Source organism: Podarcis liolepis (genome assembly GCF_965112155.1).
Source record: "Podarcis liolepis genome assembly, chromosome: 7".
NCBI lineage: Eukaryota > Metazoa > Chordata > Lepidosauria > Squamata > Lacertidae > Podarcis > Podarcis liolepis.
Window position 1 is genome coordinate 27936028 of NC_139561.1, and position 27668 is coordinate 27963695.

The 27668-nt window shown below is 46.1% G+C and overlaps 1 protein-coding gene and 1 long non-coding RNA gene across 3 annotated transcripts; one reads left to right on the forward strand and one right to left on the reverse strand.

Moving 5' to 3' along the window:
* The first annotated feature begins 791 nt into the window (after window positions 1–791).
* On the forward strand, window positions 792–1430 carry LOC310711501. The gene is made up of 2 exons (XR_014528507.1): window positions 792–1032; window positions 1113–1430. It is a non-coding gene; the product is annotated as an uncharacterized lncRNA (long non-coding RNA).
* LOC310711298 (ATP-dependent RNA helicase DDX19B) lies at window positions 1211–21917 on the reverse strand. 2 transcript variants are annotated; one of them, XM_083513079.1, is made up of 13 exons: window positions 21777–21905; window positions 18742–18790; window positions 18554–18628; window positions 16849–16902; window positions 15031–15166; window positions 9556–9648; window positions 9126–9228; window positions 8567–8681; window positions 7888–8065; window positions 6814–7051; window positions 5418–5580; window positions 4803–4994; window positions 1211–3540 (listed from the first exon to the last, which is right to left on the reverse strand). In XM_083513079.1, the coding sequence occupies exons 1-13, from the start codon at window positions 21831–21833 to the stop codon at window positions 3479–3481; spliced, it is 1515 nt and encodes a 504-aa protein (XP_083369205.1). In that variant the 5' UTR covers window positions 21834–21905; the 3' UTR covers window positions 1211–3478. The 2 variants fall into 2 exon arrangements, with proteins under 2 accessions (XP_083369205.1, XP_083369206.1); XM_083513080.1 differs by lacking the exon at window positions 18554–18628 and having other exon boundaries at window positions 21777–21917.
* Between the last annotated feature and the right edge of the window lie 5751 nt (window positions 21918–27668).

The window sequence follows — 27668 nt, forward strand, 5'->3', positions numbered from 1 at the left end:
TCTAATGCATCCTGTTAGTGCAAGGATTTCAGTTTGCACAATATAAATCTGCTTTGTGGTTTTCCATTTGGGGAGGACACAGGGCCCATATAGGGAGAGCGGGAATGTCCATTGCACAAATTGAAATCCTTGCACTGATGGAGCCAAGTTAGTTGGGTACCACCCATTGGTTTCAATATTAGAATTAAGTTGGAGACAACTCCTTGTACTTACCGTATTTTTTGCACCATAACACTCACTTTTTTCCTCCTAAAAAGTAAGGGGAAATGTCTGTGCGTGTTATGGAGGGAATGCCTACGGGTGGCATGCCTACGGATTTTCCTCCTCTAAAAACTACATGCGTGTTATGGTCGGGTGCGTGTTATAGAGCGAAAAATACGGTAGGTGGCATGCCGGACCCCATTTTCCATTACTTCTGCTGTCTCCCCTTAATTCTGATGGTCTCCAGAACTATCAGTTAGTTCTTATGTTTTCCAAAAAAGTAGTAGTAAACAACTATGGCTGATGTAGCCAGGAATCTTGTTTTGCACCCACCACAGTCTAATCTAGCAGGGTCTAATCTATTTCAGTCTCCTACAGACCACATGGTCTGAGGGACAGTGGACCGGCCCATGGCTGAAAAAGGTTGCTGACCCCTGAGCCAGTCTGACCTTTTTCAGCCGTGGGCCAGTCCACTGTCCCTCAAGACCATGTGGTAAGCCGGACTATATTTTGGAAAAAAAATTGACAAATTCATATGCCCCACAAATAACCCAGAGATGCATTTTAAATAAAAGCACACATTCTACTCATGTAAAAACACGCCGATTCCTGGACTGGATTGAGAAGGCAATTGGGCCGGATTGGCCCCCGGGCCTTAGGTTGCCTACCCGTGGTCTAGCTCATTATTGTCTACACTGACTATAAACCTTAAGATGTATAGAAACTACAGCCTTTAAGACTTAAACATGAGACCCACCTCATCTTGCCCAGTTTGCTCAACATCCCTCCTGAAGTACAGTCCTGGGATAATATTTTTAAACTTATTTTGCAGTGTTTTAGTTGGCTTCCAAAAGCCATGCTGCAATGAAATTCCTTGCCTTGATGCTTTCCTTACCGCCCCCCGCTCCCAGTCCAGTGCTGCAAAGCTGGTTGTTAATACAGACACACACAATTGTCAACTCTGGCTGAAAAAAAGTCTACCTGAATGAGAAAGGCAGCGAGGACTACATTTCAGTCTTTTGGGTTCTTTATTCCAGCTGAAAAGTACATTAGGAAAACCACGCAGGCCCACCCATTCAAGACCAGCACAATGCTCTCAATATTGTCACTCGGCAGTTCTACATAAAGAAAGTGGTTGAATAGCCTCTGCCACAAAAAAGCACACTCAGCTGTCCCCCTTGCAAGGAAGAAAAATAGATATATCCTGGTAAAGTTGGTATGTATTATTTTTTTTTTATGGCTCCACCACTTCTTAAAGCCGTTTAACACAAATTGATTGGAGTCTGCATTTGTCCACTTCCTAAAGTATATATTTATATTTAGATTCCACATTTCCATCATTGAACAGAAGTTAACAACTAGAATGTTTTTTAAAAAATTAAAATGACATTTTAAAAAAGGATATGGATAAATCCACAAAATTTACCATTTATTAGGTTTTTTAAAAAGATTCCTGTGCCAGGTAGGGGGTTGTCCCGATCCTCCAACTGTCATGAGGTTGGGGGAACTGCCCCCCTTTCAAGATAAAACCTACTTAAAAACTGCATTAGTACAAGAAGTCTTTGGCCCCACAATGCATCCCTTTTCCTGCCTGACCACATTAACACTTCAGTCTTACACTACTAACCAAGTTCCCTTTTTGCTGTGCTGCAACAAAAGTTAGTCTGAACTGGCCTAGACAGTTAGATGTCCACCATTCCCTGTTCTAGATGGATTTCCGGAACCGGCCACACCTTGTGTCAGAAGGACACAAAGATAAGACTGAGCTTCCCCTGCCTCCAGATCAGCTGCTACAGAGGCCAGGAATACAACTTGGCCTATTAGACAGAGTCTACCCTGGAAACCAGGTGGCCTTGGAATTGGTATACCTGTCTAAAATGCAGCCTGCTGGCAGATTTTACGATGGGAATGAAACAAGGCCCAGGAAAGAGGTTATACTGGCTTTGCAGTTGCATTGCTAGAGTAAGAGCCATCCTTTGCAATCCTTTTCCTTGGGCGATGGTGGCATGCAACCAACAAATCTTTAATCCATCCTCCTCTACTTCTTCATTGCTTCCTGCTTGCAAAGTGCAGATCTGCCCAATACTCTGACACAACGGAGGACTTGCTGATTAACCTCTTCATCCCTTTTCCTGACCGAAGTAGTGCAGGTTGTCTTTTCTGGTATGGTTAGAACTGATAATACACCCTACATCCGCTGTGCTAAATTGGCATCCTTTGCCACAACAGCGTTTTAAATACAAAGACAGCTCCAGGGGTACCACAAAGGCTGGCATGACCATGCATTGCTGAGAGCCAAAAGAGGCTCCTGGACCTGTAGCAATGAGAAAGCAGGCTCACAAAGGGTGCCCGACCTTCCAAAATCTACAGCAGACACTGCCTCTGCCAACCCTGTGAACAAAAAACATATCCAAAAGCAACAGCTCTCCCCTCAAGCCGTTCTGGGCAGTCCTGCGTGGTGACTGAGGATCTCAAGACTCCATAGAACAGGGGTGGTCAGTATAGGACCTTCCTAGATGCAGTTGGACTATCACACCCATCATATTTTGACTACAGCGCCCATGCTGCCTGCTGCGAGTTTGGAGTCCAAAAGCTTCTGCAGGTCAGCAGGTTAGAATACAGTTCCTAGGGCATGTTCCTTGCAAGGGAGAAGTTAAAAGTCAGGTGATTGTTCAGCCTACTGAAGAGCAATTACCTCTGGACCACCTATCTAAAGAATTAGCAGTGTGATCTGCAGAGATCTAGGAAACAGAAAGCTCTAAGTGAAAAATGCCATTTCACAAAAACTGCTTTTTGCCAGACTTCCGAGCTCTCTCTGTCAAAGAACGGAAGGTCCTCTCTATATACAACTGGGTTGTTGGAACATTTAATATACCGCTTGGCCATGGTTAAAATGTTGCTCCTCTCTTGACAGAGATCAAAAGCAGGTGTGTCTGATTCTCTCCTCTACTTAGTGATTGGCTATGTTTTTGGCATCATCTTTAGAATTTAAGATATCTTCCCATTTTAAGGCTAAACTAAAAAATAAAAAAGGAAGTTAAAATTTGTTGTAAACATTTCTCCTTTCTCCAAAGTTTGTACTTCTTTAAAAATCAAGTCCAGCCACACACTCTCTTTTTTTTCTTTTTTAAAGTTGAGGTAATTTCTGTGTATTTGTTATCTTTAAAAAATCCCTTTGCGTGTGACTGGCTAAGACGTGTGCCAATCAGGATGCGATCCAATTGCAGTAGGAGTGCTACCGTGGGAGGGATTGTGCACCAATTCCGGCAACTGGGCTTCAATTTGCTATTTTCTCAATTTCATCCAAATCGTCTGTATCCAGCTTGTGAATTTTCTTGTCTGTGGGGGGCGGGGGGGGGGGAGAGAGAAAGTGGAGTCAAATTATCAAGAAAGAACTGGAATTACGACCAGGGATTGCATCAAACCAAATCCTCCTCAGGTTAAACCAAGGAGGGTGTGTTGAGAAACATTTAAAGGCCGACAGCCAAACATCTTTTTCACCATTAAAACGGAACCTGGAAAAACATACCACTTCACTTTTACAGTAATAACAACAGCAACAACAATTTTATTATTTGTACCCCGCCCATCTGAATGGGTTGCCCCAGCCACTCTGGGTGGCCTCCTAGTGTACAGGATTAAGAGTCGACCACCTTCCCAGAAGGCCCACCTCCTTTGCTACTGCAGAAATCAGTGCTCAAAGCCTCAGAGCACATTCCTAATTGGAAGAAGGCAAGTCCAGCACAGTGCCTCATGCAGAGAGACAACAGACACCATCTCTCAGAGAGGAAGGCAGTTAGGCACCTTCTGTGCAGTGGGTCCCAGCACACACAATGACAGCCCCTGGGAACAGAGCCGATGGCATGACTCTCTGTTCTGGCCTTGCCTGCTTCCACAGAAATAGTGGTCTGCCTTCTGAGTCGATAACCCCCAAGAGACATTTGGTGCACCCCAACTTTCCATCACCATCCCTGGCCACCAGGGTTGATGGGAATCATAGTCTGACAGCAGCTAGATAGAGGACAGCTAGGTTGGGAAATATCGCATTCAATTCATTTTTTAAAAAAGGTAATTCTTGGGACAACACTGGCAGCTCTCTCTCATGGCAGAGTTTGAGGATTACTGATTTAATCCAGTGACTGTAAACCTTCAATCTGGGAGGAAGAGAGAGATTCTCCTTGGCCAAGTTGCTTTGGCTGGGGATGGAGAGGCACCACCAACCTCACCAGTCCTCACAAACAGTTTGGACAGAGAGGTTTTCCCAGAGGCCTGTTTCTGAGGATATCATTACCTGGTGGAGATGCGTGGTTTATCCCAAAAGATTAAGAGGGGGGAACTTGCGGCCCTCCAGATGGTGTTGGACTCCAGTTCCCATCATCCACAACAACTCGCCATGCTGATGGGGGCCGTTGGAGTCCAACAACACCTGGAGATCCCAGCAATAGGGGTTCAGGTTTCTGCCACTCCTCCCACCTTTCTGATGTGGGGTGCACAGCACCCAGAACTGCACACAATTATTCGACTTGGAAGTGCCCTGTTAGGTTGCACAATAAGGAAAATGCTCAACAAAAGATGGGGGAAAGAAGCATGGCCGGACGTACTGAAATGTTCCTGGATCCTGTTGAGGATGTTCAAACTGTGCTTGCTGTCCACCATGTTGATGGCCAGGCCCCGCTTGCCAAAACGTCCCGTGCGGCCAATGCGGTGAAGATATGTCTCGTTGTCCGGATTCCCGTCTTTATCCACTGGAAGGTCAAAGTTGATGACGACAGAGACCTGCTCCACGTCAATCCCTAGGGGAGGAGAGCATTGCGAGATTTTGAGAGGACGGCTCATTCCTTTATAGAAGGAATAAGTTTTACAGCAGCACAGAATACCTAAAATGTGCCCTTGAAACATACAAACAAAAAAAACCAGCCACCAATTTATTTATTTAAAATCTAGCAGCCTTTTCCAAGTTCTCTTAGCTGATTTTTTATTTTCATAAACAAACAAAATGGAAATGAATCGTAAAATCAGAGTTGGAAGGGGCCACAAAGGTCATCTAGTCCAACCCCCTGCAATGCAGGAATGGGAGAGGTATTGAGTAGTGCGCTAAGGCAATCATTCCATCAGGGCAAGCATTTTGGTTTGCTCTCTTCTCCCTCCAGCCCCCATTCCGGGGGTCCTCCTGACCCGAAAGCCAATTTTGCAGAGTACAAGCAGTACACAGTTACCTCGGGCACAGACATTGGTAGTCACCAAGACTTTCTCCTTGCCCTCCCGGAAGCGATCGATCACCGCGGCACGCTGCTCCACCATCATCTCGCCACTCAAGAGGGCCACCTGGTGACCCTCTTTGGAGAGCTCCCCAGCTAGCCAGCCAGCTGTTTTGCGAGTCTGCAAAATGCGAATCAAAAAGAGGAGCACACCCATTAACACCAACATAAAGGGAGAACTCCACTTAGGCTCAGTTCCTCTTTGCATTGGCTCAGTCTCTTCGACACTGAGAATGAGCCTCTTAAACAGGCCTATGTTTCATTCGATGATGCCAGGATTAGAAACTCACCCTCCCAGTGGTTCAGAACAGAGCTGAGGTGCAAAAAGCTCTCTCTCTCTCTCTTGAGTGTGGCAGTGGATGGTATAGGTGCCGATTTTAAAAATGAGCCAATTTAGTTCTTTTTTAAAACTGGGATGCCCCCACCTCTTCCCGCAAAGCACTTACATGCAACTCCAGCAGACCTGGAAAGTAATTGTGAAACTGGATACAATGCCCAATAGCTATACAGAAATATGGGAAGAGATCTGGGGAAAGATCCTGGGATAAATTTCTGGGAACCCATCAAAACTTGGGAATGGTGATGCATGTGTATTCCCCATCAGTCTCAGAAGATTTCTACAAACTCATCTTCAGGTCGTACTTGATCCTGGCTAGACTTAATCAAATAACCTGTGATGGAGATGCAAGACTACAAGTGCCAATATACTACACAGATTTTGGCCATGTCCTCAAATAATACCCTTCTGGACTTCAGTGTTGAAATAAATGGAGTATCTAATAGGGCATTTGCTACCACTAACATTGAGATATGTAAAAGACTATGCTTTGTTAAAGGACAGGGAGATAACAAAACTTTCCAACAGCTGCCTGTGTGGCAATTAGTTTCAAGCAAGAAAAAAACTAATGTTCCAGCATTGGACTGCTGGATTAAAAAACTATGGGATGGTGCCCAAATGATAAAATCAACTAATACAATAAAAGTGAGAGAAAGGAGACAAATTGATGATGAATGTGTTGAAAAACAGGTCCCATTACTTAGGAAAATGCTGAATCACAGAGTCTGTTGTGAATACTGTAATAGCAGAAGGGCAAAACCTCCACCAAAAATGAATACCATCTCCAAAAATATTTTGCAAAAGGATACTATGTGCTTTTGGGCCTCTGCTGTGCTATCTATATGATCCACTATTTAGTTGGAAATATCTTTAATTTCTTCCTATACGCATAAAAAATACAAGGCTGCCATAGCACAGCCCCCGCTGGAGGATTTGTAGTGATGCATCACTGTTTTGGATTTGCATGAAGCCAAAAGCAGGAGGGGTTGGTGAGCAGCAAACAAAAAAAGGACTCACGTGGCAGAAGATCATGGCTTGCGCAATTGTGATGGCGCCATAGATGTTGCAGAGGGCATGGAATTTCTCCTCACGGCTGTTGCACAGGACGTAATACTGCTTGATGGTGTCCAAAGTCTCCTCCTCCCGCTTCAGCTTGATGATGTTGGGGTCGGGGACAACTTTCTGGGCAAACTTCCACACAGAGTCTTCAAACGTGGCTGAGAAGAGCAGCATCTGGCAGTCTTTGGGAAGCATCCTGAGAGACAGGATAGGGGTGAGGTGGGCAGAAAAGTCACATTCTTTCCTCACCTAGAGTCACCATAAGAACTGAACAACTCCACTGGATCACACCAATGGCACATCTAGGCAGAGACTTTTCTTCTCAACAGCTTTGACCAGAAGTTCCCAGAAGCCCACAATCAGGGCTTGAAGAGAACAGTCCTCCACTGCCATCTTGGGATCCCTGCTCCCCCAGCAGAGTTTTTTCAGAAAGACATTGGCAAACTTGGAGGTTCCATTGAGCCATCACTGCTACAGCTTACATTTCTGAGACTTCTCCTTTTCCATAAATGTGTCTAATCCCCTTTGATTTCTAAACTAGTGACCATTACTACAACCTAAGAAGAGCCTGCTGGACCAGGCCAACGGCCCATCTAGTCCAGCATCCTGTTCTCACAGCAGCCAACCAAAAGCCTGCAGGAAACCTGCAAGTAGGACCCGGGCACAAGAGCGCTCTCCCCTCCTGTGGTTCCCGGCACCTGAAACTCAGATACATTACTGCCCCCAACTGTGCAGGCAGAGAACAGCCATTGTGGCTGGTAGCCATCGATGTAGTAGCACCATTACCTAAAATGCCAAACTTGGCAGACTGGGACAAGTATAGGGAGATAGCAGAGTTCCTGGAGCAACTACCATTATGCAAGGCCCAAGCTCCTTCTGGCCGGTAAAGTCAGAAGTAAGTTTTGTTCCTGGTGAAATTTGCAACTAACAGGAAGGGTACTGGATGTGGCACAGCTGCAGCTGCGCCAGGGAAATCCGGCATCAAACTGGTAACAAGGCACCCAGTCAATTGTACAAGGAGTCCACCCTTACCTCTGGATGCGGATGCTCTGATCCTGGTGACCCTGGGTGGCTATCATGACATCAGCCTCATCCAAGACAAAGACTTTGATCTTCTTGGGGTCAATGAATTTCAGCTTGGAGCACCAATCCAGGACGGTGCCAGGTGTGCCAATGACAATCTGCTCAGCAATCTTCTGGCCACGCTCCACTATTCATGGAAGAGATAAAGGGCAGATGTGAGGTAGGCAGAACCTCAGCAGACCCAGAAAGGGCAGCACTATCTGCTTAGGAATGCTTTCCTGGGAGAGTCCTGCTGGAGTGACCAAACTGTGCTTTGTCTCCTTCCATCTGTGGAAACCAACTCTTCCCCAGCCCCAGCCCCTCACTCGCTATGTCTAAAATTCAGCATTGAAAGAGCTCAGAAATCCTGTCAACCAGAAAACCCACATTTGTAAGCAACCCAGCAGGTTAACTATAGAAACACCAACTTGAGGGGCCAATTGGTCTGGTCTGGATCCTGCTGGCTCAGGCTATTATCAGCATCATCTGGATGAGTCCCACAGCCACATAAACCCCGCAAAGGCCTTCCAGTTAGGATTTGGTCCCTCCCTGGTGACTTATATGCCCTTTTTGACATTTCCTTGCCTGCGTACTCTAGTCTGCTTGTGAGATACTGAGTATTATTCAGCAGGATGGAGTTCACACTCACGTTTGTTGCCTCGAACCGCGTAGGCCAGCTTCAGCTCTGGATAAAACCTGCCCATCTGCTCGATCACCTTCCCTGTCTGAAGAGCCAGCTCGTAGGTTGGAGAGAGGCAGAGACACTGCAAGAGGAAGGAGGCAAGTCTGGGACACTGTCCTAAGGCAAGTGGATGTTATGATGTTACTATGGTGCAGCGCATGCCCACCCTGCAGTGTCCTCCGCCACATGGCCTCAGTTCCTGCCATGCTTGTGGAGTGGTTGCCATTCATTCCCAGGGAGAAACCTATCCCCAGTCTGTTCTCTCTCTCTCTCCCTCCCTCCCCCCCTCACTTTTATGCATGTCGCTCGGCCCACTTTGCCTTTGGTCCCTTCTACGACTGACACATGACCCACACAAGGTTTCCTAAAAGGGAATGCGGTCCTCAAGCTGGAAAAAGCCTTCCAACCCATGGTTCGGCTGATTGGCCAATTACACCGTAAATAGAGAGGAGCTCTGCAAAAGTGGAAAGAAGAAAGCCTGACACTGGCCCTCTGAGGAGACTATGCTGAAGAGATCCGCTGTTACCTGGGGGTATCTGTGCTCCGGCTCCACTCTGCTAAGCATCGCCAAGACAAAAGCTGCCGTCTTACCGGTACCAGACTGTGACTGCGCAATCAGGTTCTGTGGACTGGAGACACACACCAAAGTGGGGGGGGGGTTATAAGACTTGTGTATTGGGGAGGGGAATATTAAAAGGAAAATTCCTGTCGGGCCACATTGTGGCACCCCATGAGCTACATGTTCCTTTCAATACACACCTAGCTGCAAGCTGTGCGGGAAGTGGGAAGAGGAAGATCAGAAGTGACGGGCAACTTTACAGGGAAGCTTGCCCACCATCCCTAGTCTTTGGGCCCCTCCCAGCCTGAAGACTCTCTTGACTACCTGGCATAACCAGCCAACCCCACACCCGCCCCATACCCATCAGGCACTGCAACAGGTATGCACCAATACATACGGTTCTGCCAGCATCATGGGCAATGCGTTCTCTTGGATTTTGGATGGTCTGTTGAAACCCATGGCATAGACACCCTGCAGCAGCTGTGGCTTCCTATAAGGAAGAAGACAAAAAGGCTAAGCAAAAAGGCTGCTAAGGAACAGCCTGAAGGCAGGCACAGCGCACTCCTGCGGCAAAAGCAGAGCAGGACTGGGCCTTGCAGCTGTCTGAATAGGAGGCTTGCCGCAACAAATGGGCACAGCAACAAACATACATTATACCGTTGTACCATTTCCGAACCATCTGATAAGCCCTAGTTGACACATGGCTGCCCGGCAGCTGGATTTCATCCCTCGCTTTTCTGATGAGAAGCTGTGGGCTGGGCAGGAAGTAGTTAACAGGCAGCATCAGAAGCTCAGCAACAGAGGCTATGGATTTGCACATTGCAATCTCATCAAAAGAGGCCAGTAAGGCTAAGCCCTCTGCTGTGTCTTTTCCCAGTCCCACATTTATGAAGGCAAACACTTCCCGGGCCAGTCTCTGCTGAATGCAGTAGCTTTAAAAATGGCATGTTTTTAAAAGTTTTAAAAAGTTGGCTACTTCATTTGCTCCTGAAGATGCCTTAGAATCTGTGGTAGGAGTAGCAGCAGGCGATGCAATCAAAGAAACAAAAACACCAGTTTCCCTCTTGCAGCTTTTCGAAAATAGATTCGACACACTCTTATACCTTGTTAAAATACAGATGTGGACCTCCCTTTTTAAATACCGCAGTGCCCCAAACCAGCATGAAGCAGAGAGCCTGGAAGCCTCAACTGCAAAAGGGTGCTTTGAACATCCTTGGTAGCCCACTGTGTACCAAAAGTGAGCTCAGTGGGGAGAAAAGCGTCTAGAGCAGCCATGGTGAAACCTGTGGCCCTCCAGACTCCGTTCTCTGACCACTGGCCATGCTGGCTGGGGTTGATGGGTGTCAAACACAAGTTAGCCATCCCAGGCCTGCAGAGTGTCCCGCAACCTGGGGTCCCCAGAAGTTGTTGGACTACAACACCCATTATCCACAGCAAGGTCAGCGGTCGGGGATGATGGGAGTTGTAATCCAGCAAGATCTGGAGACCCAAGGTTGAAGAACACTGGGTTAGAGAAACAATAGCTTGGAGTATGAGTTCATAGAAAAAAGGTCTCAGGTGCAATCATCAGGGGAGCACGTGATGTGGAAGAATCTTCTCAGTCCGAGATCCTGGGGAGAAGACAAAACTCTGGGTCTCCTAGATGAGCAAACAGGCTTATCTAGTGTATGACAGTGTCTTATGTTCTTTATTATGAAAACTCACAATTCCTTCTGAGGAAGGGCTGCAAGTTTTGCACGCAAGTGCAATCACTGGCATCTCCAGGAAGGGTAGACAAAGGCTCCCATCTGAAAACTCAGAGAGCTACCAATCAGCGCAGACAATACTAAACTAGACGGACCAACAGTTTGACTCCATATAAAGACAGCTTGTTATGTAGGGAAGGGCCCTTGGCTCAAGTGACAGACTCCAGTTCAACCCCAAGAACGTCCAGTTAAAAGTGTCAGGTAACAGGAGACAGGAAAAACCTGTCTCAGCCTAAGATCCTGAAGCGCTGCTACTGGGCCCAGAAGGCAGCACTGGGCTAGATGGACTCTCCAAGTGGTGCAAAGGGAGCTTCCTACATTCTTAAGAAGAGCCTGCTGGATCAGGGCCAATGGCCCATCTTGTCCAGCATCCTGTTCTCACACTGGGTACGTGAGCACAAATGCACTCTTCCCCTCCTGCAGTTTCCAGCAACCGACATACAGAAGCATCACAGACTCCAATAGTGGAGCATAGCCTCCATTGGGCCTAGTAACCACCGACAGCCTTCTCTCCCCCTGTGAATTTGTCCAATCCTCTTTTAAAGCCTCCCAAGTCGGTGGCCGTGACTGCCTCCTGTGGGAGGGAGTTCCATACGTTTACCTATGTGTTATGTGAAGAAGTCCTTTCACCAATCTGTCCTGTATCTCCCAACACCGAGCTTCCCATATCCGGGAAGAGAGACCACAAGGTGAGTGAAGCTGCCCCCCTCCCAATCCTCCGCTTCATGAAAGACTGCTGCAGGCTTTTCCATGTGACCACTCTGGGCCCAGTATGGGCTTTGGAAAAGCCCTCTGGAAAGAAGCCAGCCATTGTCTCAAAAAGCCAGAAATCTGTGAAGCCTTGAACTTTCGAGTGCGTTGCCAAGGAGACACGTAGGCTGTGAAGAGGAACCGGAGACTCGACTTATCTGAAGATCACTATAATTAGCCTTGCCTTTGATTTTTCCAATGAAATCCTTTGCTCTCCAAATAGAGAAGTGTACAATCTAAAGCAACTTCCCCCAACCTCCCCGCTCTCCACGTCTATCAGCTATTATTGCAACCGATTTTAAAAATCACCTTCTAAACCACCATCTTCAATGTGATTTACATATAATTATACAATTAAAACCACAAATAGAACAAGACTTAAACTCTAACAAGTGGACACTTGTGGCAAAGACCCATTTATTCAGCTGGGGAAGCCTGTTGGAGCAAAAATATATTCAACTGCTTCCAGAATGCTGTTTCACAGAACAGGGGCAGCCACCACACTAAGAGCCCTTGCTCAGAGTTACTGCGACTTTTGAAACTCGCAGGAGAAAACTCTCCTGCAGAGTGCAACACTCGACTGAAGATATAAGGGAAAGGAGGTCTCTCGAGTTGCCAGTTGGTAGCAATCTCCTGAAGGAGGGGCACAAGGAGGGAAGCATCTTTCCCAACAACAACAGAGCCCTCACCAGACAAAACCATTCAGCTCCTTGGCAAGAAGCAGGGCCCTTTAGGAGATGGCTGCTAGAAGATCCTGCAGGAATGGGATGCTACAAAGCAATTAAAGATGGGATCTTCTTATCCAGGTGGATAAAGGGAGGCCACTGGGTAGTGATCAGTGGCAGACCCTGGGTTGTAGCCAATGCTGGTGCAATTCAGAGCAGACCCACTGCAGTTAATGGACATGACTAATATGAAGTTCAATCTTGTCTACTCTGAGTATATCATAGTTGGATACAACCCAAAGTGTTCGACACCACTGAGCAAATGTATTTCCTAGTACGCGCAACAGAAACAAGTATGTATGGCTTGACAGGAGGAGGCACATCGGCCTGTGGATAGGGTAAACTGGGACAGTGCAAACTTTGCAGCAGGGATGGGAACCATCATGGTAAAGATCCACTTCAGGGGTAGCCCTCCATAGGTTTTTAAGACTCCAACTCCCATCAGCCCCAGTCGGCATGGCCAACCGTCATGGATTATGGGTGCTGGAGTCCAAGAGCATCTAGATTGAGGGAACCTGATGTACTGGAACAGGAAATACAAGTTAGGGACAGCTGGTCATATTACAGGAAACTAGGGCCAGGAATAGGGAGGATAGAACACACACCAAAAGAAAGAGGAGCTAGCAGGCTGGAAGGGGAGAGAAAAATGGAGGGGGGGGGCAAAATTGTTCCAAGACACCTCTCAGTAAATGGAAGCTCAGTTCCACTTGCCCATCTCGCTTTTCTGCACCTTTGCTGCCCGTGCATTGCCATGAGGACTGGTACCTTAGCCCTTTCACATAATGCAGCTGTCAGGGATCAGTTTGCAGAGAAGGGGGGAGAGACCGGAATGTACAGAGAGCCGCCTCCTTTGATGAGCAGCTGCACTTCGTCAGAGGGAGAGGAGGAGGGGCTGTCAGGAAATACGGAAAATGAGAGGGAGGGAGATCTAAAGGCTGTTGTAGTAGAGAGAAAAGAGCAGCCTCTGGCGCTTAGGTTTTCACGTAAGGAGAGGAGGAAAAGAGGGTGTCTCAGGAAGTTTCACTTCCGGAGGGGGAACAGGCCCGAGCCACTTCCGGCAACTGATAGTGACTGAGGCAGACATGTTTTTAAGAGCTCCGTACTGTACATAGTTTTGGACTTAATAAATCTTGTAAAGACTGGCTGGAATCCTGGGCTGTTATCTCGGCAAGCACCAACATATCATCCTGACAGCAGCAACCACATGCACACAATGTACTAGCCACAGGGAAGGGTGGCAGCGGCGGTGGGGCACATTGGCCACAAAAATATTCTGATCCAGCTTTAGAGCTTGCAGCGTAATGCCTCCGGGACAGGAAATGGGGGCGGGCGGGGGGGGGGGGGAGAGAACCAGCAGCTACAATTTTGTCCAGCCCCTTCAAAGCTCTTCCATTTGATATCAGGGTGTTTCTCTAGAAGCCCCCTGAACTCAACAGGGCTTCTTTCAAGACATATAAAATGAGGCTGTATCTCTCCGTAGAGAAGATGTAACTCTGTTTTCCCTGTGTGCTTGGCAGAGACGGTGATCAACCGTTAAGCCCAGATGCTTTTCATCTTTAAACGGACTTGAACAAAGCCAGGAAAAGCATTATCTACCCACGCTGCCAGCTGCTAACGCAGGGCACGGATCGGCCTCTATGCCACAACCATGACGCAAGGTCTCTCTTCCCTCACAGCGACGGCAAACTCAGCTCAATTAGGCAACAACTATAATTAGGGCAGCAACATTTATTCAATTACAAAACATTCATTTATACCCCACCTACTAGCCAAAGTTCAAGGCAGCTGACGATATAGTCAAAATAAAATTAAGATGAGCTAGAGTTGTTAGGGAGAGGCAAAATATCTCCCTGCTCCCCTAGCTCCCCATTCTCAGGTGCGTCAAATGCAACTCTCACACCTGGGCCATGGCAGGACTCAGAAGAAATAACTCCAGCCTGGAAATGATAGCTGGAGGGACCAGATGTTAGTCCCTAACAGGCTAGTGGTGCCACAACAGAAACTAAGGGTTGCATTCAATGCTAGTCCCATTCAGAGACAGACCCACTGAAGATAATAGGCACAAGTAACTGGAGGTCCATAATTTCAACATTTCTACTCTAATTTGGTATTGGTTGAATACAACCCTAAAAGTCCTCCTAAAATGGGAGACGAGAATTTTAATGTTCTATTTTAAACAATGGCAAGGACTTATATTATAAACTACAGGAGGGTAAGCATTATCTCAAAAGGGTGGTGGGAGTATTTTCTTCCAGAATTGCTTAAGCTATTTTGCTGCATTCCATGAACCATGGTCCAAGCCAGATGTAAAAGGATGCTTCTGAGACATGAACAAGCCAAGCCTAACAATTTGAATCAAGTCCAGAAGATAGTAGATGGCCCAGCCGTTCACGTTTTGGGATCAAGTAAGAGGAAATGGGTATCTCTGCCTGCAGTAACAGTCCAGAATTTGTCCACATCATTCAGTGCAACTTGGGGTCCCACCTCACACAAATTACACAGCAGCTCCACCACCCACCCGCTAAGACCACCCTTTCTGGAGAAACTGGGGCTGCACCAGGAAGAGGCAAGGATGAGAAGTTCATTTTACCCAACGGGTGCAGGGAAACATGGGCCCATGGCTCGAAAAGGGAAGCTGGGAGAGGCACTTACAGCCGCAGCTCCTCGAAAGACTTCACGGAGTAGAGAGGCGACGTAGGATCCCTCTGCAAAACCTCCACTTGGTTCGTGTTGTCCACCAGGTTGCTGCGGATCAGCTTGTTGAGCAACGACTGGGCGGCTCGGTCCTCTGACAGAAAGAAGGAAAGAAAATGTTGAAGGGGGAGCAAGTAGTCTGCAGTTCAATCCCTTGGCAGAAGCAGATCAAAGCCAGCAGCGACCATCACTTCTGAATTCTGTCAACCGAATTATGGCCTTGTTTGAATGAAGCTGTGTGGAGTAGCAGTGTGGACCACCCAAGAGACCTGGGACCGAGTAGTGCTATAGTTCAAAACATCTGGAGGGCAGCAGGTTGGCAATGCTTCTCTACAGAGACTCACTGTCCTCCCTCCACCAAACTTGGCACATTTTTGGTAAAAGCACTTTGGGAAAACTGAAAATAAAGGAGATATGGGTTGTTCCCTAGCGCCTATTTAATCCATATACTGCAGGGATGAACAACCTGCAGCCAGAGGTTGTTGGGACTCCAGCCCCAATCAGTTCCAGCCAGCGTGGCCAATGGCCAGGGGTGATGGCAGCTAGAGTACTGATATACTGGCTGGCAACTATAACATATGGACTATTATGAACAGCACAAAATGACCAGAACTGAAATTGGTTCTTTAGGAGTACCGCACAAGGAAGAACTCTGTTCAAAACATGCTGGGCTCCTTTGGAAGGTCAGTGATACACACACCTCTTCCCCCTGTAATTGGTGCCTTTAAACACTTTAAACACGCCTTTAAACACTTTAAAGTCCTGGCTTTGCCCCAAAAGAATTCTGGGAGGGGTAGTTCGTTAAGGGTGCCGAGAGCCCTAATGCCCTCACAGAGCTACAGTTCCCAGGGTGGTTTAACAAGCTATCTTTCTTCCCAGGGAACTCTAGAAAGTGTAACTCTGGGAGGAGAACAGGGGCCTCCTAATAACTCCCAGAACTTTTCACAAACTACAGCTCCCAAAGTTCTTTGGTTGGGGGGGGGTGGGGAGTCCTGATTGTTGAAAGTTCTATCATAGTGCTGTAAATGTGCCGTGCGAATGTGGCCCTGGACACCCGTAAAAATAACATCCTTTCAAATCCACTGAACATTATCTGTACTGTGAAGGAGGTGGGGGGTACATCCTGCCAAGTCTTTCACTCTGGATTAGAAAGTGGAAGGTGTGGATTCTTGTCCCAGTGGTTGAGATAGAACCAGCAGATGGAAAAGCTGCTGGCACCATGAATGGAACCCTGGTGGGCTTTGCTTTCCCTCATGACATAAAAGAACTGGACAGTGACACTTGGCTGCCTAGGCCTCCCAAGAAAAGGAGGCTGTGGCTTGATCCAGTAGGCTCTTCTTGTGGTCAGACACTCTACCACCGAGTTATGGCTCCACCCCCAAAAGGAACAAGTAATACCACTGGTCGATCCAGGTAGGCAGGCAGTGGCTCTCCAAGACAGACAGAAGCCTTCACCAACATGATATGTTCAGATGTTTCCAACTACAGCTCCCATCAGCACCAGCCACAGAAGGGGAAATGTAGCCCCCATATGTTGTTGGACTACAACTCCCAACATCCCTACCTGCTAGCTATGCTGCCTGCGGCTGATGGGAGTTGGAGCCCAGCAGCAGTCTCCTACCACTACCACCACAGATACTTTAACTGAAGATGCAGGGGATTGAACCAGGGACTTTTGTATGTGCAATGGGACATGCTTTACCCACTGAGTTATTCCCCCCCCCCCGTTTATCTTTGCTTTCCCCCAGCTTGCCCTCTGGGGTCCAAGAGGCTTACCTTTTTCCTCCTCTTCAACCTTCTCCGTATTGTCATCTGTCTTGAGAACTGCTCCTGTGTTCGGACAAACAGTTTACAGTACAATTAAACAGAAGCAGAACAATCATCCTTAATGGGTCAAGTGTTTCATGCTGTACCAACAAGCCAAGGAGCTCAAATAGGCAACTATGCTAGATTTCCAGACAGTTTTACAGGCTAGGTAAAGCCCACACGCTACATATGCCAATCTCTCGCCCAGGGAGGCGCGGATTGTTGCCCACAGGGCAGAGGCTCCCAAATCCTTTTCAAAGTGCCCCAAGTATTTCTGGCTGGGCAATGGTTTTGGGTTGCTGCATGTTAATTTGTAGGGGTTGATGAAAAGATGCATTTATCTAGGGATAATGTGGGATGGGATAACAAACGAGGGGAACAGAAAGGTAATTAACTTATTTGGGGCAGAATCTATTGATAAATTAATTGGGGTAAATAAATTGAAGAGGAACTATGTTGGTGTGATCTAGGGTGGGGTGCAAATAGATTGAACAAGTTATCTGGAGGAATTTGAATGGGAATACAGTGGAACCTCGGGTTGTGAACGTGATCTGTGTGCAGGAAGCAACGTTCGCAACCTGTAGCGCCGCGTCTTCGCCAAAAATGCGCAACCTGCAGCATTCGCAACCTGAGGTGTGACTGCAGTCGGTTTGAACTACAGTAGCTGACTTAAATTCATTATCAAACGTGATACTGTGGGACTGAGCCGAGACTTGGGAATCACTCTCTTGCTAAAGGAAGAAGAAGAGGAGGAGTTTGGATTTGATATCCCGCTTTATCACTACCCGAAGGAGACTCAAAGCTGCTAACATTCTCCTTTCCCTTCCTCCCCCACAACAAACACTCTGTGAGGTGAGTGGGGCTGAGAGACTTCAGAGAAGCGTGACTAGCCCAAGGTCACCCAGTAGCTGCATGTGGAGGAGCAGAGATGCGAACCCGGTTCACCAGATTATGACTCCACCGCTCTTAACCACTACACCACACTGGCAAGTACTTCAATATTCACGCTCTCCAGCTTGCTTTGCCAATTTAACAGCTGCAGCTATTGGGGGGAGCAAGTCACAGGTAAACCAACTGAACCTTGTATTCATTTCTGATGCAGCCACTAATTGTATTTCATGCCCTTTCAGGTCTACAGTTACATTTACCACCCACCAACCCCATATGTACAAATACCTGCCAACTCAGAAGACTGCTTTGTGCACCTGTCAGGGTGGCTTCTTGTCCCCAAAAGGTTATGCCACAATATTGTTTGTTTTTAAGTGCCAGCAACAGGGATTTGTTTTTGTAACCTCCCAGCCAACTTTGGATTCCCTTAAGATTCAGCAGCAGTGGATCTCTGGCCTGCAGCCTTAATCCAGGCTGTGGTTCTTATTAGACCCACAAGAAGGATTCCCCCACAAACCACATGCACCATTCCAACATATGACATCAAGGGTGACATCCAGCACAAAAGATGTCACTGGGGTTGGCTGACCTAGTGCGACTGAGAGGGCTGCTCTCAGCACTCATCAGCCAGCGAGAGAGTGAGCACCCTTTAAGTCATCACCTGACATCATAATGGCACCAGGCGAATGACAGGTATGGTCCCCTGCACACCTGCCAAAGTTGGCCTGTAGGTGGTGGTGGTGAAGGAGGTAAGGATCTAGCCCACCAGCTGATCCAGTTCCCCCACCTGTGCCTTGAGTTGTCCTGCCTTGTACGATTCTAGCTGCAGCAACAGTGTCAGGGTTGCCTTTTGCTCTGAGTGCTGCATAGCAAGAACAAGAAAGGAATAGAGAAACAGAAAAAGAGAAAGATTTTGGGGAAAGAGGAAAAGTAGTTGATGGCTTGCTCAACCCAGTAAGTCATGGTTATGCTCACCATTAGAGTCTGGCTTGGATTTCTCGTCCTTCAGGTGCAAGCTGCTCATCTAAAAAAACAAAAACAGAACAAGTCACCCAAATGCTACGGCTGGTCCAGTTTCTTCATCATTATGCTTTGTACATTTGCAGTCATTCTTACTGCCAGCCTGGCATAAGGCAGACCAGTATGTCCCCCACATTGCAGATGGGAAGGTATAAATCTGTTTCTCAAACTTGGGTCCCCAGCTGTTGTTGGACTACAACTTCCATCATCTCTGGTCCTAATGATGGGAGCTGTAGTCCAACAACAGCTGGAGACCCAAGTTTGAGAAACACTGGTACAGAGGTTGATCAAAAGCTATTTTCCCACTGACAGCGAGTGAGCTGGTAGCAGATGCAAGATTCTGAACCAGGGGCTCCACAGTTGGAAGCGAAAGTCAAAAAACACATCCAAAACATGGCAATGTGGATTAAGCATGGCCCATACCCACAGAATATTGTCAGCTGGAAAAGACAGACGGAAATACTTGGGGAGGCAGGAAAAGGAGAATGTAGTGATGACCACCAACTTGGATGGCTTTCGAATCTGATTAGACAAATTCATGGAAGATAAGGATATAAATGACTATTACACATAATGGCTGTGTACTACCTCCAGTACAACAGGAGGTATGGCTCCGAACACCAGTTCCTGTGGATCACAAGAGGGGAGAGTGAAGTTGCGCTCATGTGCTGCTTATAGGCTTCCCATAGGCTACTGAATGTTCACTGTGAAAAGTGGATTCCATAACAGATCCAGCTGGGTTCTTTTTTAGGTCCTTCAGATGAGGACTAGACCATGTGAAAAATGAATATAATATTTTAGCTGCAGTTCATTCATCTTCAGCTTTGTATTCTTGTTATTTAAAATGTCCCTAGACATTGTTGTTGCACCCATAACTTAGATTTAAGGTGCCATTTAGCTCCCAGATTTCATATCTCAGTTTCTAACACTGCCTGTGGCTAAACAATAAAGATTTGTACAGGGCACGTATCATGACAAATTTGTTTGAATGGGACAGATATACAGGGTTTTGTTACATAAAATAAGGAAAGTTTCAAGTGCTTTACCCACTAAAAAGTTTTTTCTTTAAATCCCCAAGTTTTAAGTACTTTAAAAAGATAACACTGGCTAATAAATACAGAGAGAAACACAGACTGCAAGCAACTGCTTTATCTCCACTACCAGATTCTTGCCCCCATATCTTGAATTTAGTATCACATTACTTTAAAGGAAACACGGAAATAGCACTACAGCTTTAGCTCATGTGTCACAAAAGCTGGTTGGAGATATATTATACTTCCCTGCTATCCCCCAATAGAATCATAGATTTGGAAAGGAACCACAAGGGTCATCTTGTTCAACCTCCTGCATTGCAGGAATATTTTACCCCACATGGGGCTCTAAACCTGAGATTAAGTCTCATGTTCTACCAACTGAAGTATCCCAGATAATAGCATTGCACTAAACATACATATATCCCAATGGGACAAGAAATGCCAGATTCCTTCCATGGTATTTGGCACCCATTTCTGGATTACCTAGACAAATCTGCCCAGACCATATGTCCATCCACTATGGGACTCTGCTTACACCATGAAGGCCCATGACCCACTTAAGCATCCAGACAAAGTTACCAATTTCTATAAAACCATATACCAGTGATTTTTTAAAAAGTTTAAATAATCTCTGTACAGTATTTAGGAAACCAGTTCTCTACCTCCCTCCTCCAGTGGGGTCAGAAAATGTGTCCTCCCTTCCAACATTAATAATACAACCACAAACCTCTGTTTTAAGGAAATTAGCTCCTCCCAGGAATACATGGCCTTTCAAAAATGCAGAATTTTACCAAGGCAGCATGGAATGCCAGATAAAATGTTAAAAGAATGTACTGCAACAAATACAGCCTCTATTTCCACTAACTACGTCGCACAATTCAGACTGTGTGCCTGTGGATAGTGTGGTGCAGCAACTAGAGTAGGCATGGTGACTTGCAGAGACTATTGGACTGCAACTCCCACCAGCCCCCAGCCAGCATGGTGAATGGTCCAGGATGACTGGAACTTCAGTCCAGCAACATTTGCAGGGCACCACAGAGGACGAAGACTGGGGAAGCTATCTTGATCATGAAGCTCACTAGCATGAGTACTTCACAAGGCTGTTGTGACGATAAAATGGGAACTATGCATGCTGCCTTCAGCCACTTGGGTTAAAGCAGGATGTTAATACGCAAAACATGCATGTGATGGAAGAACAGACAGCATAAGTCTGAGGCTGTTTCCAGGCACCTCCATGGGAAGTTACATTACTATCTGTTTATATGCCACCTTTCAGCCAAAAAGGCTCCCTGGGGGTGGCTCATTCATCTTGATTGCACTCACTTTGGATTGCATGCCTACGAGCAGTGAAGTGCAGGGGGTTAGAACAGTGTTCCCAAAGGGTTGCATGGCTGTAACTTCAACTCTGATCACCCCTGACCACAGGCAAGGTTGATGGGCATTTCTAGCAACCTCTAGAAGGGGGAGGGGAGAAAATGTGATGGTCGAAGTGTCGGACTAGGACTTGGAAGACCAGGGTTCAAATCCCCACTCAGCCATGAAGCTCACTGGGTGGCTTTGGGCCAGTTGCTTGCCTCTTAACCTAACCTACCTCATAGTTATTGCAAGGATAACACGGGGGTAGGGGGTGGAGTGGGCCTTTCGTTCCTTGGAGGAAAAGGTGAATTATATAAATGTAATAAATGAATTATTAAATAATTATGGGGCGTTGGGAGAACGACTAAAGAGACCCAAGGTCCATCACACCCACCCCTCAGCCATGGAGCTCACCACGTGACCTTGGGCCACCTGCCCTACCTCGCAGGGCTGTTGTAAACCACGGAGACCAGCAACGCGTGGAGAGCAATACATGCTGCCTTGAGAGGAAAAGCGAGTTACGGAAAAGAGAAAAAAATGCCATAATAAGAAGGAAGGGTCGTCCCCCCACCCGGGCTTCTCCCCTCCCTGCCTTCTCACCGACTCCGCCGCCGCTTCCTGCTCGTCCACCGCCAGAGCCCAGGAATCCGTCGCCATGCTGGTGCGCGCGAGGAAGGAGCCTCCTGGCTGAGCAGCGCTAGCCGCAACGGAGCCGCCGGAAAGAACTGCGCAGGCGCTAACGGAAGTGACGCGCACTACCCGGTAGAGCCATTAAGAGAGTCCGGGCGGGAAACGCAGTCTGCCTCGCTGCTGTACCGGGAGCTATAAGTTCCTCCTTCCACTCCTGGTTCTCTGATTCGGAGGGTCTAGGACTCGGACTCTCTCTCTCTCTCTCTCTCTCTCTCTCTCTCTCTCTCTCTCTCTCTCTCTCTCTCTCTCCCCCCCCCCCCCATTTGCTGTTAGCTCACCTTTCCGCCGGCCAAATCCATTCAAATGATATTTTTAAAAACGCATTTTAAAAAATAATAATAATAATAATTCCAGTCCAGCTAGGGATTCTTGTTAGCTTTTTATGTTTTAAATCTTTAGGACAATCAACTTACGAACACCAACAGAGATGAACCTAATGCCCACGACAAGCACCCGACTCAAAATACAGTAATGGTTTATTCAAGATGACCCAATTGGGACCCAGTTTGGTAGCCAAATACTTATTTCAGCTAGCCCCCTGAAATATTGATTGATTGAATTTATATACTGTACAGTACCACCCTATACCCAGAAGTCTTAGGGTGGTTTACAAAAAATAAATTTATTTCTACCACTGCTATCCTCCCTCCCTCTCTCTTTGCCACCTCCTTTCTTATTCTGCCTCTTCCTCCCCACTGTCCTGTCTGAGCTGATGGCTAGCAGAGGGTTTTTGAAATTAGGCCTAAGGCTATTCAAGCTGCCCATCCCCGGTTCCTTTCCCCGGAAAGGAATGTGCTTTGAGGATTTAATGTACCCTGACCAAAGGGCAAGCAACAAATGTTTGAATCCTGGAAAGTGTGAGGTTTTATTAAGTATGAGGTTCCCATGTCCAGAATTATATACCGTATTTTTCGCTCTATAGGACGCACCTTGTTTTAGAGGGGGAGAACAGGGGAAAAAAATTCTCCCCCTCTCTGCTCAGTGCCCCTTCAGTGAAGCGGCAGGAGAAACAGAGCCCCTTCCATTTCTCCTCTCGTTTGGCTGAAGGGGCGCTGCACAGCTCTCCCTCTCTTCTGAAGCCAGGAGAGTCTTGCTCTTCCGGCTTCAGCAAAAGGAACCCGAAGCCTCTGGAGCGCAGCAGGAACTCGCACTGTGCTCCGAAGGCTTCAGCCGGCTATCCCTGAAGCCTGGAGAGCGAGAGGGGTCGGTGCGCACCGACCCCTCTTGCTCTCCAGGCTTCAGCGAAAACAACGCGAAGCCTCTGGAGTGTGGAGGGAGTGCTCCCTCTGTGCTTCAGAGGCTTCGCATTGCTATCACTGAAGCCAAGGAGCCTGCATTTGCTTCATAGGACACACACACATTTCCCCTTAATTTTTGGAGGGGAAAAAGTGCGTCCTATAGAGCGAAAAATATGGTAATTGTAGTTTAAATGGTTTACAAAAAATATAAAGCAAGGAAATCAAGGAAAAATTACTTTAAAACATACAAATGTTGAAATAGTAAAAAAAATCAAAGTGACCTCAAATTCCTAAACAGCTGGGTAAGAATGTTTTTAGCAGGTGGCGAAAAGAGCGCAGTAGGTATGAATTATGGCTTTATGATTACCTTTGTTGGAAGTGAGGCGGGAAAATGTATCCCTTTTAATTTTCCTTGATCTCGAAAGTTACAAGGCCAAATTGATGTTTTGGCTACAAATGTTACAACTCTGGACTTAACAGTAAGTTAAGGATTTGATAAGGATTTGAATCAGGAAGTCTATTCAACTGGACAAAAAGAGAAACTTGAGAGCTTTGAGAATTTGGAGAAAGAGATGTATGTTGTCCCTGAAGAAAAGGATGGAGGAGCTGTAATTTTGCAGATGACAAAGGAGAGCTTGAGGCCAGACATGATGGCAACAAAGGAAAATAAAAACTTGATGTGGAAAATCTGGCCTGAACAGGAGATTGAAAAATGGAGAGATCTCCTTATGTGGAGATCCGAAGACCTAAGGATTACAAACTTGTTTAAGGTGGAAGTTGGAGCTTTGGGGACATTTGGACTTGAAAGGAGTAAGAAACAAGATTTGGGCTCCACTTTTAAGTATGGAGGTCTGGCTGGAAGAAACATGGATCCCGTTGGGCCAAAGCTTCTCCGAGATTTGGTGTTCGATATTAAGGACTATCAAAAAAACCGGCAGAGAAGAATTGAGAGAGAATTAAGAGCCTCGGATGTGAGATCTCCAGGCTGATAGTAGATTAAGACTGATAGACATTTATTAGGGACTGAAACCGGGAAAGGGGGGGTGGAGTTTGGGAATCGAAAGGGTACACAATTATAATTTGTTTTGTTTTTATTTTGTTTTGTTATTTGTATGAAAAGTGGGAAATACGTGGAAGGGAATTTGGATCGACTTTAGAAAAAATGTTTTAAGAATGAGTATTGATGTATAAGTATTGATGTTTAAGTTTGGATAAGGTAAAATTGGTTTTTTAAAATGAACTAAATTAAATGAAAATAAGGTTAGCAAAAATAAATTGAGGAAATGGATGAAAGAGAAAAAGTAAAATAATAATATGTTAAATTACATTATTAAGTTAAAGCTGAGAAATAAGTAATAAGGATTTGCTGAGCTAATAATTTGAATTGGAATACAAGAAGGGGAGGTGTGAGGAGGTCTGAGAAATAAGTTAAAAGAAATAAGCAATTGAAACTTTATGTGTTTTTAATTGTTTTTAAGTTTTACATTTTTGTATGTTTGTTATATTTTTCTTTTTGTTTGTTTGTTGTGGTTGTTTATTTTTGTTTTTGTTTCATTATAGAAAATGCTAATAAATATATATATTAAAAAAATAATTTCCCTTGATCTCTCAGCTTCCTTCGATACCATTGACCATGGTATCCAGTTGTAGGTGAGTGGCACTGCTTTGCGGTGGTTCCAATCCTACTTGGATGGTCACTTCCAGAGATGCTTGAGAGGAGGGCGTTCTTTGGCCCCATGGAGCCTTCAGTGTGGGGTTCCTCAGTATTCAATTTCATCCCCTTTGCTGTTTAACATATGGGTTGGCAAACTAAGGCCCGCGGACGGTCTGGGAATCAGCGTGTTTTTACATGATTAGAATGTGTCCTTATATTTAAAATGCATCTCTGGGTTATTTGTGGGGCATAGGAATTTGTTCATCCCCCTCCTCCAGAATATAGTCTGTCCCCCCACAAGGTCTGAGGGACAGTGGACCAGCCCCCTGCTGAAAAAGTTTGCTGACCCCTGGTTTAACACCTACATGAAACTGCTGAGTGGGGTTATCTGTCGTTTTAGATTACATTGTCAGCAATTCACTGATAACTCTCAGTTCTGCTTTACGTCTGCAGGTGGACCATTGTCTTGCCTCAGTAATGGACTGGATGAGAGCTTGTAAACAAGCACAACTGAGGCACTGTTAGTGGGCAGTTCCCTAGACCGGATGGCTGGTAGGTTGCCTCCTCTTGACAGAGCTATACTGCCTCTCAGTGGTATGGAGTGCCTTCCATTCCATCACCTTTGGCTGGTGGCCCAGTTTTGGCTCTGGACAGGTATAGCCTAATCTAGATTAGATTACTGTGATGTGTTTTACTGCCTGTGCAAGTATACTGAAGCACATGAATCTGACCTTTGGAAAGTTTGTAAGTAAACCATTTTTAACTTGCCAAATATGTTCTTTTCTTATGCTATGGGAAGAGGGGAACTTTGGAAAGGAACTTTTAAAGGGAACATTTTGGAACTCACTTAGAAGGGCATATCTTAAAGCTTTTACTGTACAGCCTACATTACTTCACTGATTACTTTGTGACTTTATATCTCTGCTGGGGTTCTCACACCAAAGAGTGCTTGCCCCAAACTTGGATCTTGGCATTCAAGAATTCTGGATATACATTTTTTTGCACCAACAAACCAAACCAATACCTTTAGAATTTTGTTCCCATATTCAGCAGTTCTGGGTCTTAGTCTATAATGATCTTTCTAAAATAGCAATGGAGCTAATTGCTTATGTGCCTGTCCTGTTTTTATTATCCTTGTTTAATGGACCAACTAAGGTGATTCAGTCTGAACTATGGCTGTTTTTATCAAATGCAGCTCATCAGACTGTATTACAATGATGGAAAACCTTAGATAATGTGATGTTATGACTAAACAACATTTGATCCATCACTACTTTTGAAAAAACCCCATCCATAATGTATTGTTATGAGTTTGCGGTCGCTTATACACCCTAAATTCCTGGGTCTAGTAGGTGTTGGAATTTATTTAAGGCTTGGGGTATTAAAATCAGGAAATAGCCAGACCTGGGTGGACACCTCCAATCCTTTAATTAAGCCAAGTGTTAAAGGCTAATTAAGCTAGGCTAACTTCCTCAGGGAAGACAGGAGTGCCTGGCGTGCTCTGGTCCATGGGGTCACGAAGAGTCGGACACGACTAAACAACTAAACAACAACAACTTCCTCATGAGGCAATCCTACCAGGTGATGAGCCATTAAGAAGAATAAAAGATCAAGGGACTCTGTCCGAGGTAGCAAATGGGTGAGGCCGCTGCCTCCCTCTACTGATAAAGCTAGAGCTTAGAGAGATAAGTAAACAGAGTTGCTGTGATGTAAACTAGAGAGAAAGAGGGAGAGCTTGATGTAGGATCTCTGCTTGAATCCTAGGCTGTGCCTATAGAGGAAGCAAGACCCTCTTAGAGTGTTAATGCTGTGAACCCCTCCATCGTAGGTTCAGGTTGCATACAGTGGTACCTTGGGTTCTGGAGGTCCGTTCTTAACCTGAAACTGTTCTTAACCTGAGGTACCACTTTAGCTAATGGGGCCTCTCGCTGCCGCCTCGCCGCTGCTGTATGATTTCTGTTCTCACCCTGAAGCAAAGTTCTTAACCCGAGGGACTATTTCTGGGTTAGCAGAGTCTGTAACCTGAAGCATCTGTAACCTGAGGTGCCACTGTATATTTATAAATAAATAATGTATCATAACAATACCACACCCTGATGTGACTCAGTTCCAAGAGGAAACATGGGCTCTGGGTAAATTGCCCAGAGCCCCTGGAATCTTGCGCCGCTCAGAGATTGGGGTGGCGTGCGACAGGAGAAACAAGAAGAAGAATACCTTCACACAGCACAGTCATTATGGAATTCGGTAGCACTGGGTATAGCGATAGCTGCCAACTTGGATATTTTTAAACAGTATCTTTATTGCAAGGGCATAGAGAAGCCACAATCGTTCAGCGTGGCATGGTGGAACTTGGTTGTCTATACCTCCAACTCAGATGCTCGGCCTTATATACCAGCAACAGCCAGTGAAATTTGGATGTTATGATGTTTTTTCGTTACCGAAGACAATCTTCTGGAATTCTTCACCTGCTTATTAGATCTTTTAATAATATGCGAAAGACTTCAAACCCATCCTTTGTTGGGAATGTTTTTTTTTTTTGTGTTTAACATAAAAAAAGAGGCGGGGGGGGGGGGAGCCTCTTAAAATTTCTGCCTGATGTGATGATCTGAAAGCCCAGACCTCTTAGGGTTAAAGGGAGACCTCAGAAACCCCATTCTCTCCCTATAGCCTTGTCACTTTCTCTGGGTTTTGTTTCGGTCGTGTGTTTTTGTTTTTGTTTTTGCCTGTCTGGAAAGATGCTTGTTTTTGGCTCCATCACTGCCAGAATATTTGCTGCATGGTACGAACAGCATATGAGGGATTGCTTTGCATTTTTGCCCGCCTTGCTTCTCTTCCCCACTCCCCTGCCAGTGTGCATGGCCTAATTAACGTTTGCTTCTTCAACGCTGCTCACTTTGTGCTGAAATGAAC

What these genes read in the sequence shown, in the direction of transcription:
- LOC310711298 (XM_083513079.1), bottom strand. Translation starts at nt 21,833, where the DNA reads ATGGCGACGGATTCCTGGGCTCTGGCGGTGGACGAGCAGGAAGCGGCG. An exon ending in AGGAAGCGGCGGCGGAGTCG is followed by an intron (nt 18,791 to 21,776) that starts GTGAGAAGGCAG and finishes TTGTTTTTTTAG; the next exon opens with ATGAGCAGCTTGCACCTGAA. An exon ending in TACCAATGTCTGTGCCCGAG is followed by an intron (nt 4,995 to 5,417) that starts GTAACTGTGTAC and finishes CTCCTCCCCTAG; the next exon opens with GGATTGACGTGGAGCAGGTC.